The sequence below is a fragment of the Lycorma delicatula genome, chromosome 1, assembly GCF_047948215.1.
Source record: "Lycorma delicatula isolate Av1 chromosome 1, ASM4794821v1, whole genome shotgun sequence".
NCBI lineage: Eukaryota > Metazoa > Arthropoda > Insecta > Hemiptera > Fulgoridae > Lycorma > Lycorma delicatula.
In genome coordinates, this window is record NC_134455.1 from 76,127,130 (window position 1) to 76,142,863 (window position 15,734).

Consider the following 15,734-nt stretch of genomic DNA (forward strand, 5'->3'; position numbering starts at 1 on the left):
TTCTGTTTTAATTCTAATAATTAATTTAATTAAAAATTTTGAGCATGAAAAGTTCTGCTAAAAATGGAATGAGTTTAATTTTTTAACCTATTAGTAAATTTTGAAGTACAGGTAACAAACTTATTATCAAAAGGAGACTGCCTACTAGTAAATATTTAAGTTAGGAAATAACAGATTTCATAAATCTAACTCTGTTAAAGTTGTAGAAATTGCTACATCTGTAGTCTAATTAACAAAAGAAGGCATATTTTGAGCTGTTTTAACTAACAGTTGAGAAAAACATAACTTATACCAGATTAAAGCATATTCTGGTTTATGTTATTATCTTATTAAGAATTCATTTAAACTGCAGGAAACAGGAAAAGCAAAGATTTTTGTAATATATTTTAATTTCTGAGCTCTACAACATCAATAAAACAATTATGTAAAACATTTAATTTACAAATGTTAAAAAATGTGTAATTATTTTTATCCTCATCAAATTTCAGGTCTTTATCCAATTATTTTTTTTTATAGTGGGTGTTTTTAAATAAAAAACTTGAAAAGGCATTTTAAAATCTTTCATTTAGATTGTAAGGATTATTTGTGTAAGGAAGTAAATCAAGTATCATACTGCAACTGCATAAATTTGAGCCTATATTATAAATATTGACAGTCTAAGATGGTAATAAGATATCATTTGGTATAATAAATAATTTTCTTTTAGAAATATGAGGTCTGTTCAGAAAATAACCAAACATTTTTAATTATATGCCTACAGAAATTTAGAGCAAAGGGGTGAGGACAGCCCTCAATGGAGTTGCCATTCATCAATGCTTGTGAGGATGGGCGTCTGTGATGAGGCACAGGGACTCCTGAACCCCTAAGCTGAAGACACCCCTGGGGCTGAGTAATCCTTAATTGCTGAACTGGCCCTGTGGGAGGGGGGAGAATTGTGAGATAGGAGGTTTAGTCGAAAGGGTGCAGGCACACATATGCACTCTTAAGAACATCTTGCGGAACCTGTTAGTGAGCCCAACACTCAGTACATAAATGGTATTCCTGCAGCTCACCGGGAAAAAAAGATACATGGATTTTCTGATGCTTCCACAAAGGATTATGGTTGCTGCATTTATATATGGATATACTAATAATTTTATTTATATACTAATCTATTATGTTCTAAATCCAAAATTGCTCCCTTAAAGCAAATAACATTGTCAGGCTTGAATTATGTGATTGTTTATTATTGTAAAAACCACTATGCATTAAAGATACAATTTGATGGGATACATCTCTGTACTGATTCAACAATCACAGTTCATTGGATTCATGGACAACCATCTGTCTAGAAGATATTTATTAACAGAATTTCAGAAATACAACAAAGTAGTGCAGGTGCTATTTGGTACTATGTTAAATTTACAGATAATCCAGCTGATGCATTATCCCAAGGTTATTCTCCAAATAAACTGGTTAACATATCACTTTGGTGGCATGGTCTACTTAGGTTTTCAAAACCTTCAACCTACTGGCCAGACAATCATAATTTTAATTGTAATAAATGCAATTTGAACAATTTGAATTCTGAACATCTATCAGAAAAATGTGAAACCATGTCAACATCATGTTTATCTGTCTCTAGTTGATTATACAAAGAAATTTATTTAGCAATTTATGTACAAAGAAATGTTATATTTTTACTTAAATGATTCTTGATTATATTTTACTGATTACAATATTCTTGAAGACTGAAAACTCAGTGAGAAGGATGGTGATCCTTTCAAGAATCCAGGATTCTTGAAATAAATAAAGAGAGATTTGTTCAATTAAACTTTTAATTCTAAGCACAAGTTTGGGTCAAGTTTCAGTTTCTTACAAAATTTATGTTTTACTGTCACCATAGCAGAAAATCAAGTTTTACAAAGATATGTGATAGGAAATGGAATTAAAAATAACAAAGCTTCTCTGAATGACAATAGATATTTATTTTAATCTTTAGCCAATATTCACAAAACTAATTTACCAAATTTCATTTCAAATCTCCACTACAAGATGGTTCTATCAAAGATTCTATTTTGTTAGTTAGGGCTCTAGAAATGATATCCAGTATGAAAGGGTTTTGTATCCATATGAATTCAGAATTGTCTTCCTCAAAATATTCTTCAAAATTGAGCATTAGGTAACGGTGTTCTATGTTATTGATGAGATTATCTTTCATTTCAGTTTTTTGTACTGTCACAAAATTTTCCAAATTTAGAAAAGATACAGGTTTTCCCTTGAAACACTATTATTCATCATTTGACATATTTTTATAAATGCCTTTATTTTGAAAATTGATTTGTTTTTTCACTTTGCTAACTTAAATTTAAATCATTGAGATGATTGAGAATATTTGGTAAATAAGTCGATCACACAGTCAAAATCTATATCCATTAGGAACACCTGCACCACTGATATAGGTCAAATAACTTGCTAAGCATTTTTCCTTTAGAAAGCTTTGTTACTTTTGTGTAGTAGTAACTGAATGTGTTCACTTCTATTTCAGAACGGAGTTTTGGAAATAAATTAGAGATTAAAGCCTGCGATTTAATAAAATTATGATCACCTCGATGGCCTTTTCTTTCTTTTTCCTGTTTAGCCTCTGGTAACTGCCGTTTAGATAATTCTTCAGAGGATGAATGAGGATGATATGTATGAGTGTAAATGAAGTGTAGTTTTGTACATTCTCAGTTCGACCATTCCTGAGATGTGTGGTTAATTGAAACCCAACCACCAAATAACACCGTTATCCACGATCTAGTATTCAAATCCGTGTAAAAATAACTGGGTTTACTAGGACTTGAATGCTGGAACTCTCGACTTCCAAATCAGCCGATTTGGGAAGACGCGTTCACCACTAGACCAACCCAGTGGCACCTCGATGGCCTGGAGAACATGTTCGTTCAGACATCCGTTTTATAGTTTTTAATGCTTCTGCGTGGATGATGCAGTGAGTGTACACTTCTCTTTAATTGATTTTACTTTGGTGATAGCACCTTCAAATTTTCTTGTAATAGTTTGAGCACTATCAGAAGAGAAGTCAATAGAATGCTCTCACTCTAGTCCATTTTCTATAAAGAAATCATCCAGCTTTTTGAATATTTCATCAGCAGTAGTTTGTGTTGATAGCTCATCACAAAATAAATAATCCTCTTCATTTAAATTTGTACTTTGAAATACATACCACACATAAACTGTAAGTTAAGTATGTAGTTTCTTAAATCTGTGTTCTCATCAAATTGTTTGGCAAAAAATCAATGTTTTTGATGAGCTATTAAGTTAACATTTAATGCCATATTTTCAATTCTACACAGTATCGTTTATCTGTGGTATCGTAACTAGCTGTTTAGCTAGTGATTCACCAACCATACAAGTCACCATACCATGTTTAGCCGGTTAGGGCTCCCTTCACTTGTCCTTCCGATTAGCCTGGAGACTATGCCTTCTGGAACCCTATCTGTTCATTAAAATCATGTTTATGAGAATAATAATGATAAATAAAGATTAATGCCTGTTCAATTTATTTAAACTATCTGTGTATTGTAATCTCTTCAGAACAACAGTTTGGTCTGTATAATAACTGAAACATTTTTACATTACATTCTTAGATTACTAAGAATGGGCTTCAAAACAGTCAGCCACCATCTTAAAAATATTAGTTATAACTGGTTACCTGTACTTCGTATGGATAAAAATGTATTTTGCCCTGCTCTTAGCATTACCAGACAAACACCACTAGGAGGTGGCCGTGGTTTGTTTCTCATTTTTAACAAAATTTTAATTACTTTTATTTTATGCTTTTGTTAAGTAACCGGAGGAGGTGCAGTCAGTCGCTTCGCACATACAGTAACAGTGACTGCGTTGGTTGATCCATCGAACCCCTTACAAAAAATGTAATAAAAAAAAAAAAAACTGAAGTGGTTTTTAGATATTTATCAGTATTATAGAAACCTCAGTTTCTGCTTGAATTCCCTCCCCCCCACCGCTTTTAAGCAGTAGCTGAGTAAATTATACAATACATTAAAGAATCTCTCCCCTACCACAACCTTACATACTGCTGTAATCTCCCCCCCCCCCCCAACAATTTACACCCGTATGTAAGTAAATTATTCAATACATTAAAGAAGATTCTTTGTAGTTAATTTTTCACCACGAAAGCGTGTATTAAGCACAATTCTTACTACAAAAAAAAATAAATAATAGTTCATGAAATAAACTAATTATGAAGGTTGTTTAATTACTTTGCCGTTTAATGGTGAGTAAGCTACTATATTTTCATACATTAATAAACAATATGTGGTTGTATTGGGTTTAAAATTTTCTTCAACTTCAATATTAATTTTCAAATCAATAACATCCATTTTTATCGATTCATCTTGTCGTGAACAATCAATCACGTACAAGGGATATTTGTTTTTATAATGTGAAAATGTATATGGTGAATCGGTCAATTTATAATAAGATTGTTTAAACTCGACAAACATCTTGTACATCAACATTCAATCCCCCTCTAAATCTTCATATGGATAACAGTTTGAATTTAAGAATACTTTAATATTTTTAACGTTACACGAATCAAATTCTGACGCATTCTTTGTAGGTTTATTTAATCTATCTGTTTGAAACCCTACAATAACATTTCTAGGTTTATCTAATTGTGATGTTTTTACATTCCAAATCATAGATTTTGTCTGTGGGACTGTTTGATTCTGATGAATTTCTCAACTTCTAAATGGTATACGCAATTTGTCTTTCTTTTCTCTCAATTTAGCCAATTTCAACTGATATTGACTCGATACCTTTAAATATAGTACAAGCCATGCAACATCTGTTATTTCTAGTCTAGATTTATGCTCTGAAACTTTGGCCAGTATTATGTTTACATCATCACTAGTACGTTTTAATGATAATTCTTGTCTGTTTACATTAAAAAAATAATCAATGATATTACACTATCGCTGAAAGTAATGATGCCCGATTTTTTTTTCAAAATATTATAAATTTAAAAGTGAACACACACGACAATACCTACGTTACGTTATAACGTACATATACCTAATGTTTAATTATTAAGTAGGGAAACCCTTAAATAATTTTTCAACTGTAAACATAGAAAAATGAAACAGCATATGCTGCTTACTTGAAACGATCTATTTTTTTGGCATGAAACCATCACATTGCAAGTATCCATGAGGGCAACACAGACATTTAATTAGAAAGGGTATGATTGTGAAAAATTATTTTAAAGAGTACTGAAACAAATTTTTGCCATTAAAAAACGACAATCCTAATGAAAATGGCGCCCATTAAAAATTTTTCATGGCTTATTTCAAACGTGGCGTACGTGCATCCCAATAGTGGTATTTAAAAAATTCTTTTGTTTGTTGTTTCATTGTTGTGCAGTTATTTAGAGATATTATAGATTTAAAGATACTTTTAAGGGTTGCTTTACTTTATGAACACCTCTATACTCGCGTATATATATTTATATTTGATATATCATAAAAATAAAAAAAATTATTTCTCCAGTCATTTCCAATAGTTATTTTTGCAGCGGAAAACTATTAGTTTTCGATGAAACAGCTTCTCATCTTTAACGATTTCCTCCAATCGGAAAAAAATCCTAGTCACATGTTAATAAAACTTACGTTTACATTTGAAAGAAATTTTGTCATTTATTAAAAATTACGAGGAAAATAAATATTACATTAAGTAAAATATTTTATATCATTTTTCAAAAATAAATTACCTGGCATGAAAACATTTTGATTACGTATTAGATTATAGTACATGGATTTGTAATTAATGATAATAAATATATCTTAAAAAAAACCAACCCAATATTTTAAAGAACGCAGTTGGATTAAATTTTTCAATTTTGTTTATTACCTTTTGTGTATGGATACAGATAAGATGATAAAAAAAAATGTATCATATAACTTATTATATCTTTTATACTTTTTTACTGGTAGAAATTAATAGACGTATAACTTCCACACGCAGGACACAAGTGAGCGTACTCAAGTTTGTTTTTTTATTGTACTCTCGATTGTTTCTTTAGTTTGTTCAAAATAAATAAAAGCTTTGTAACGTGATTGTGGACTGTATTTCTTTCTGGCAACTGATGGAAGTTTAAAATTAGGTTGCTTGTTTACTGTTTTCTCTAGCATATTCGACAACGTTCGTTCAGTAGTGTCGAGTCGTCGGTTAAATGCGTTGCTGGGTTGCTGCTTTGTTTAATTAACGCGGTAAGTAATTTAATGTACCTATTCGATAATTAAAATTCTTTTTTAAATTAATTTAGGAGCTTAAATAAAATATTTATCACAGTAATTAAAAAGTTTGCTTATTCGTCTGATTGTATTTGATTTAGTTTTTGAATCACATGATACAGTGATATGATATTAAGAGTACTTACTGCGTCCGAAATATGATATAGCTCAATAGGAACTGAAATAAATTAAAAAAAATTAATAAACCATTCTAATATAACAAAGAAATTTTATTATAAAATTTTCTTTGGTACTATCTAAACTCTAATCTCCTTATTTAAATCCATTTCAGTTAATTTACATTTGTTGTCTATATTATTATTCAATTACTTCTTTAAAGAATAATTTTCATAAACAAAGTGATACTTAAAACTGAAATACCAATATTAATAGTTTTTTAATTGCATAGCTCAAATGTAGGGTTTTTAAAGATACTTTTAAGTTCTTTTACAGAATATGAAAAAAAACACAGTTTATGAGGATTTTAAATTTACCGAACTGGTTTTAATAATTGAATTGTAATTATTATGAACACTCTTGCAAACATTTCTTAATATAGTATATACATAGCCATTTTATGCTATATTATCATTTAGTTAATTAGATTATTCACTCACTCTTCCTCTGGATTACTGTTATTACCTATCACTAAAAAGAAAATCCTCATCAAGATTATGAAGAAAAGTTTCCTTCAAGAGTTGTTTCAATTATGTTTGATTGTACTTCCTGAAATCCATAAACAGTTTACAGTAGCCTGTTTACAATATTCCAGTTTCTTTTATTTTTTCCTTAATTTAAAAAAAAATAGTATATGCTTGTTAATAAACCATAAAAACAGCTTTTCCTTTAGAATAATGGTTGAAGTCCCTATTCTAAATTAAAATTGATGTTAAGAATGCTGAAAATTGTAATCTAAGGCTCAGTACAGTTCATACACTTATTTACACCAAATTCAACCAGCATAAAACATGAAAACATGCATAAGATACAGCTTATAGTTGCCAAGCAATCACAAAGAAACCAGCTTCATATGCACACACACCCTATATATATATATATATACAGGAAGATATCGCGCTTTAAGTATTGCATAATTCCAGTACTGGACAGAAAAGTTTACTAACATTCAAAAAAGTGTTTTATCAATTAAGAGTGTTTTGTTGATTTATATTTCATGGTGATTTACATTAACGAAGCAGTCAATATATTATTAAATTATTTGAATTTTCAGAAAAAGTATATATATATTCATATACACAAGGATTATTCAATAACTAAAAAAACAAAAGACTCTTAATGTACTTTAACCAATAACCATTAAATTTAACAATTGATGTATTCTTCCACATAATTCCTAAATACAATCATATATAACTCACCCTTTCTTATAGTTTTTTGCATAAGAGCAAAGAATGTTTTGTTTTAAAATAAGTAAGTGCCTATTTGGTTCTGCTTCTTCATTGCTGAGAAATCTCATTCCACATAATGATTCTTTGAATCATAGAAAAAATTAGGAAACAAGTGATGGGGCAAGGTGTGAACAATAAGAGGATATAATAAAGCCTTTCGGCCTAATTTTTTATTGTTTTTAAAAGATATATATAATATATTGACAAGTATTATCCTAAAGAAGAAGCCCTCTAAAAGTCCTCTTCTCTCTAAATCACTAATTTTTCAGTATCAAAGACTTCACTTTATTTTCAATCACTGTCCTTCCAAAAATTAAAAAAACTGGACTTCAAGAATTCAGCTACTTAGCATTACTTTACTGGCTCATAGATGGGTCTTCAATTTTACCTAATTAGGTTATAGAATGATAAATACTTCCATGTGTACTTTGCTACTTGGTTTCTGGCAAATAGTGATGGATCTATGTCTCATCACAAGTTACTATTCTTTCTAAAAATGTATCTCATTATGATATATATATATATATATATATAAAATTTACATATATACATCTCTCATGTTTAGAAAGTATCGCTTTTTTAAGGGTTTCTTTTTGGGAGGGGGAAGGAAAATTGCAAATATCATACTTTTTATAAGATTTTGTTCATCTAAATATGTTATAACTAAAAAAAGGCTTTTTTATAAGTTTTTGAAACAAAAATTAATATAAATGAAATGACTCTTTTCAATTCTGCAGAAGTGCATCTCAAAAGAATTTTCTTCAGTTTACAAAAAAAAATCAATATCTAAATTAGAATAAATAATTCTTTTACCATTTATAATTCAATATTTCTGACATAAAGAATGATGTGTTAATTGAACACCCAAATGCAAAAGATGATATGAGTGCTCAGCATTAATAATCAGTTTTGTAATAATTGCATTTGGATGTAAAATAAGAGGATGTTTAACATGGTAAAGTAATACAGAGTGTTGTAATCTGCCTCCTTCTCAAAGTAAGCCTAAATTATTCAGAAATGGGTCAAGTGGTATAAGTCTGCTATGATTAGAAATAGTTTGATTGTTTTTAAGATTATTTATTTTGTTACTAAAATGCATGTGTTGTTATTGTTGAATAAAATAAGTTAAGAGTATGATTTAATTACTTTGTAGTTAGGAAACCAATGATTCGTTTTAATTGCTTTAGCATTATGAAAAAATCAAAAACAGAAACTAAATGTGCAAATTAAGTATGTAGTGAAGAAGTTTGTTTTGTGTAATCGAATACAACAGTAGATAAAAATGATGTTACTATATTTTGCCATTTTTCTATTAAATTTTCAGAATTCATATTACCTTATTAAAAGTAATATTATTATCTTTTGGCCAATGGAAAGAAGATTGTAAAAGCCATTGAGAACCATGCCCCAAAATAACATGTCAAGTAATTTACTTGATGTACAACCTCTAAACAATATGTCTGCTGGATTATCAGAGAATTTGACATAATGCCAATTAGCATTTGAAGTATTTTTCTGAATCTCAGAAATTCTATTGCTGACAAATAATTTTCACTTAGATGGTTGTCCATCTAAGTGCTGTTGTAGAATCTGTGTATAAGTTATCTCATCAAAATGTATGTTTAAGGCAGTAACTACCTTTAATAATAAACAACTAAGTAGTAAACAACCACAAAGTTCAAGTCTTGGTAGTGTAATTTGTTTTAAGGGTGCTAATTTTGATTTAGAACAAAGTAAATTAGATCAAATTGAATGGTTGGCATATACAATTCGTATGTAAATGCAATAGCCATAACCTTGTATAGAGGCATTGGAGAATCCATGTATTTGAATAGAATTAATTCTACTATCAATGTTAGGTTTGATGGAACAATTTATTTTAATTGATTCAATCAAATATAACTGGTTGTACAAATTGAGCAAGTGTGTTAGTAATGTGTTGGGTAGTATTTTGTCCCAATTAATTTTAAGTTGCTACAACAATTGCATAAAATGTTTATGTGAGAAGACAGTAGGACCAATGAGTCCCAAAGGATTGAACAAACCTGCTATAATGGACAGATTATTTCTTTTAGTGTGCTTTTTAGAATCATTAGAATAATTTGAAAAAGTAGCATCTCTGAAGAATTATTCCAAAGTACTCCTAAATTACATAAATTCTGTTCTTGATTTGAAGGAATGGGAGAATTGTGTTCAGAAGAAGAAATGGTACTACTATTACTGGAAAACCATTATGGAGTGGAAAACCATGTTGTAATGATTTAGAAACATAAATTTTCAATTGAATAACCTCATTTAAGTTATCTGAATGTGTTATGAGATCATCAACATAAAAATCATTTCAAATGGCCTTAAAGGCTTGGGGAAAATTATTCTCATTCGCTATTTGAATTAGAAATCTACTGGCTAAATATGGTGTGATCCCATACGTTATGGTTCGTAATGCGAAATGTTTTATTTCTTGATCTGGAGAATCACGCCAAAGAATACGTTGCAAACTTGAATCACTAGGTTTAACATTTACCACTAGGTTTACCAGACGATACATTTTAGCTATGTCAGAAGTAATGATGTAATTATTGATTCTGAATCTAAGCAATATGGAAAATAGGTCTTGTTAGACTACAGGTCTGACTAATAAAGTATCATTAAGGGATAGGCCATTAGTGGTTTAGCTGAACTGTCAAAGACACTGTAGTGTGACTGTAGTTAGACTAGAAGGATTGAATACTGGATGGTGGGATAAATAGCATACAATCGATCTGTTAATTAACAAATCATTGGAATTTAGTAATGACATGTGACCTAATTCTAAATGCTTCTGAATGAAAGTGAAGTAGTTATTTTTAAGGTTGGCATTTTTGATTAGTTTTCTTTATAAAGATAAGAATCTATTTTTAGCATTAACAAAGAATCACCTAGTTGAATGTTATTATCTTTGTGTGTTAATGACACAACAAATTTGTCTTGATTATTTTGAGTAGTGTTGGATTGAAAATGTTTTTCACATGTAGAGTACTAATTTCTTCAATTTTCCAGAAATTCTCAATTATAGTTGAGAGATTATTATGAGTGTTACAAGCAAGAAAAGATGTGAAAGTATTGTTGCCCTTAACATTACTGGGAAGGCAACCACTAAGTATATATCTTAATTTAGTTTCCTGAATAATAGGATCTCTGGAATTTCGAATGAATTTCCCAAGCAAGATAAAACTCAAATAGAATTGAGCTCTAATCAGTGTGCCAGTGTTATTTGCTATGTTGAATTTGGGATCTGCTAGAAATATATTAAAAGGAAGATTAAGATTAGAAATGTCAAATGTGGTTGATGGAAGGCTGTCTGATACATCAAATAAAACAGCACATTGCACTTTAATGAAAATTTCTTATATCGAGAATGTAAAGTGTAACATTGTATCTGAATTGAGATAATGAGTTATTTATGCCTGAAATGGAGAGATCATTTTAAATAAATTTTAAGTCCTAATTTTCGGCCAAATTTATATGAGCAAAAAGTTGCCTGGCTACCAGAATCTAATAAGATTCTACATGAATGGTGATTACCATATTCGAGGTGCGACAATAAAGTAATGAGACTGATATGAAAAAATATTTTGCTTACCGTTTTAGTCATGTTTAGTGTTGTCTCCTTCAAAGTAGTTCCCCTCTGATTGCACACACTTATTCCAGCGCTTCTGCCATTGATGGTAACATTTCTAGAACTCATCTTCTGTAATATCCTCCAAGACCCTCGTCACAGCTTTTTGGACATCTTGTGTTGTTTGAAAATGGTGTCCCTTGACCGCCATTTTGACTCTTAGAAATAGAAAAAAGTCGCACGGACCGATATCTGGTGAATAAGGTGGCTGTGGTAGTACTGAAATTTGTTTTGAGGTTAAAAATTGCTGTACTGACAGAGCAGTATGGGATGGCGCATTATCGTGATGCAGAATCCAATTATCAGCAATGATGGCACGGACACGAAGAACTCGTTTACGAAGTCTTTCTAAAATTTCTTTGTAGAAATATTGGTTAACTGTTTGTTCAGGAGGCACCCACTCTTTATGAACAATTCCCTTGGAATCGAAGAAGCACACAAGCATGCATTTCATTTTTGACTTTGACATGCGAGCTTTGAACACCATTGCGAACTTTGGCGTTTTGTCTCTGGATCGTATTGAAAAAAACAACCTTCATCACCAGTGATAACACGGCTCAACAAATCTGGATTGATTTCCGTTTGCTCTAACAGATTGGCTGCCACATTTTTCCGTGTTTCTCACTGTTGTGTAAGATTTTTGGGTACCATTTTTGCACAAATTTTTCTCATACCAAGATCTTAAGTTAATATTAGACGAACCGTTTCTCGATTGATGTTGAGTTCTTCTGCAATCATTTTCACGGATAATCTTCGATCAGATCGTACAATTTCACGCACCCTGGTCAAATTGACATCTGTCCGTGAGGTTGATGGTCGTCCACTGCGGTCTTCATCTTCAACATTCGTTCTGCCTTCACTAAAAATTTTATGGCACCGAAAAACTTGAGCTCTTGACATAACCTCCTCTCCAAAAGCCTTCTGAAGCTTACCATAAGTTGTCGTCGCGTTTTCACCCAATTTAACGCAAAAAGAAATGGCATACCGTTGCGCAATATTTTGTGGTTTCATTTCTGTGACGAGAGACACAAACACGTGTTCACTTAGTACAGCACAACTCACGACTGAGCAGTTGCATCAATGTGCCGCTTGGACTAGAAGTAGCTTATAGACCAAGGTCAAAGATGGTGTGCCTACGCAAGCTGCAGGGTTGCCACAAATTGCAAAGAAAAATCAGTCTCATTACTTTATTGTCGCACTTCATATATCGTTGGTGTTACATATGGCTGTTGATAAAAATATATTTTCGTTTGACTGATTATTAAATGAATAATAAATATTACCTTCCGGCTTATTGCCATCTAAATTAGAACGATAAATTCTGTCCATATATGTTTTTTAGTACAAATTATAAATACATTTTTTGAGTAACACTCATTAATAGTATGTCCTTTATTTAAATAAATAAAACAACAATTATTATGCCTCAAAAAGTCTCTGCATTCATTGATGGATAAATTTAAAAATTCTTTACATTATTGTAAATGATGGTTTGAATTACAAGATAAACATTGTTTAGACTTAAATTTTGAATAAAAACTGACATTACTTTCTTTAAATTGCTTGTTATCATTCAAGGTAAAGCATTTGTTAAAAGCTTTGGTTGAATTCTTATAATGCTGTCCTCTTTTTGTTTCGTTTTCTGGTTTCACTTGCTTGTTTGAAGTGAATGCATTATTAATATTTTGTAGAAGTTATCATCTGGAATTAAGAAATTAGATAAAGTCTTTAAAAGTGGGAAACCTTTGTTTTGACAACTTTTCTTTCCATAATCTTGAGGTTTTGTAGTCCAGTTTTGATGTTAGAAGCTGGATGACAATAAATTTATATTTGTTTACAGGAAGTTTCTTTGCTTCAAGCGAATTCACATATGAGGAAATTTCATTAATAAAATTGGATAAGTATCCACGGATTCTCTTTTTATAGAATCTGACCTTAAAATGCACTCAGCATTATGAAATGCAATTGTTATGAACTTGTATTTTTAATAATTCTAGAGCATTAACATAATTTTCATTTGTTATTGGCAGATTTTTAATGATAGCTAAGGCTTCATCCTTCAAAGAGGAATGTAAATAGTGTAATTTTTGAATATTAGATAATTCATCTCTATTATGTACTAAATCAATAAATGTATTAAAATAGTGCTGCCACTCTAACACACCTCTAAATAAAGGTATATTAATGGGTTGTGTTTATTTAAATGTTGTGTTTGAACTAAATTCTCGATTAGGTGATTTTTGACTATTATTTATTAAATATTGCAATTTGGATTCTATAACATACAAAACTTCTTTAACTTGTATATGTTTCGAAGCTAAAATATCATCAAAATGTTGCAATTCAATTTCTGATTGATTGGTGTCATATTTGCTTTAAACCTATTCGATACTGTGCCTATTAAGGGAGCTATGATTTTTTTAGTCTTTGAAACTCCCATTTTTTCCACCACCTGGGCCAATGGTTGGTGATATCAAAACCTTTACTTAGATAAGTTTTAGGCCCTTATCCAAAAAATAGTAGGAACTTTAAATGAATTTAATATTTTACTTAATAAGAAAGTTATAGCGATAATTTGTTTTTTTGAAAAAGCTCCCTCATTTCCATTGTCCAATTTTGCCCATTAACAAACACGACCGAGATTTTGGGTCGCTATATTTTACGTATTAATTTGAAAGTGATTGGCACAAAATACTGCAGTTATTGTGTCCACAAGAAAGTGAAATATATATATATATATAAATGTACATATAAACTTTTGAACTGACGATGGTTTTGGGGTCTGGGGGATGTGAAATGCAAAATGTAAAAATTTATGTCAAAATTTTCCAGAAGTTGAATCATGGTACAACAGGTAGCTTTCTTATAAAATCTACCTAAAAAGTGAGAATGAATAAAGAGTAAGAAAAAAGTGAAAATTTTTATTTTAAAATTTAAAAGTCCTCCATTAATCAATTTTAAAGTTCCTCCTTTTAATAAAAAAGGAGCAAATGAAACCTGAGTCTTAACATATATTTCTGATTCTATATTATATTTATACAAATTGACCCAATTTTTGTATTTAATCCTTGGCTGTATTTTTTTGGTACTTGTTAATGAATTTATGTCACGTCTAATAGTAGATCGCTATAATAAAGCAGCATCTAAATTGCTCAAATATTTTTTATTTCTTATTTTTATTTGCTCTTAATCTGTTTTTCCTATTTTTGATTTGTTAAAAATATATTGAATTGCATATAAATGGAGTTTGGTAATCAGTTAACAACATAATGAAGGAGCTATGGAATAACTATGAAAAGATTTCTGGAAATTCTGTGCATGTATTAAGAAAGATTAAAATTGTTCATAATTGTAAAATAAGGAATAAGGACAAAGTTCACATTTCACAAGAAAACAATCTTCACAGTGTCCACATTGCATAAAGATATTTTAAAATGCTGTTCTCATACTGGAACATAAATAATTAAAATTCTTAAAATGTTTAAAGTCTCTTCATATCATACACTTGTGGAGCTAATTATATAACTCCTTCAACAGTTAAGTTATCATTTACAAAGCAACTGGCCTACTGGTGAAGTAGATTCATAATTGATTCTGAAACATTTTTTTGAAAGAATAATTTTGAAGTAATTTAAAAACGAAACGTTAATAAATAATTTTTTATTTCTTAAAAAAGTGTTATCACATTTTATCATGCTGATCAAAAATTTTTTTACGTTAATACAAAGGCTCATATATATATATATAAATATACACACACATACTTAAACATGCCTATAGAGATGCATTTAAATATATCAGTTACGTCATAAAATATATCTCTATTTATTTATAAATATAAACATATAATATGTGTTGCATTTATTTATTTTTTTCATTAATATTTTAACTATTTAGGTTTCTGGTGAATTTTCATTGAAAATGTCTTTTAAAGTGGAAAGAAATGATAAAGTAGGAAGGTAAGGATTTGAATTAATGTAACCTGTTTCTTCAGATTGATGCTGTTGTGATGGATGCATGAGTTACAAAATAGTTTTATTTGTTATGAATGTTCCAATATCCAAGTGACAAATATTAAACTACAATTAAATTACTAATACAGTGTATTTCTTTTCCTAATAACAATTATATCCTTCAAAATATAGACACAGTCAAATAAACTAAATGGTAAATTAAAAATTATATATTATTTTCTATTAGTTGATTTATGACTACCAATTTTTTTATAAACAGTTAAAAGTCTACTTTGTTTTGTTAGGTATGAAAAAAATGTAAATACTACATATGATTTTATATATATATATATATATATATATATATATATATATAAATGTAAAACAACTAATTATTGATTAATAAAATATTTTGACATGG

At 29.7% G+C, this 15,734-nt stretch overlaps 1 protein-coding gene across 2 annotated transcripts in view; it reads left to right on the forward strand.

The window, feature by feature from the left end:
• The first annotated feature begins 6,039 nt into the window (after positions 1-6,039).
• Positions 6,040-15,734, forward strand: part of LOC142319463 (SET domain-containing protein SmydA-8-like) — a 53,597-nt gene continuing 43,902 nt past the window's right edge. For both annotated transcript variants that reach the window (XM_075356779.1, XM_075356787.1), the window contains exons 1-2: positions 6,040-6,269; positions 15,258-15,319. In XM_075356779.1, the coding sequence (XP_075212894.1) occupies positions 15,282-15,319 (38 nt within the window). In that variant the 5' untranslated portion in view covers positions 6,040-6,269; positions 15,258-15,281. The remainder of the gene's footprint in view (positions 6,270-15,257; positions 15,320-15,734) is intronic.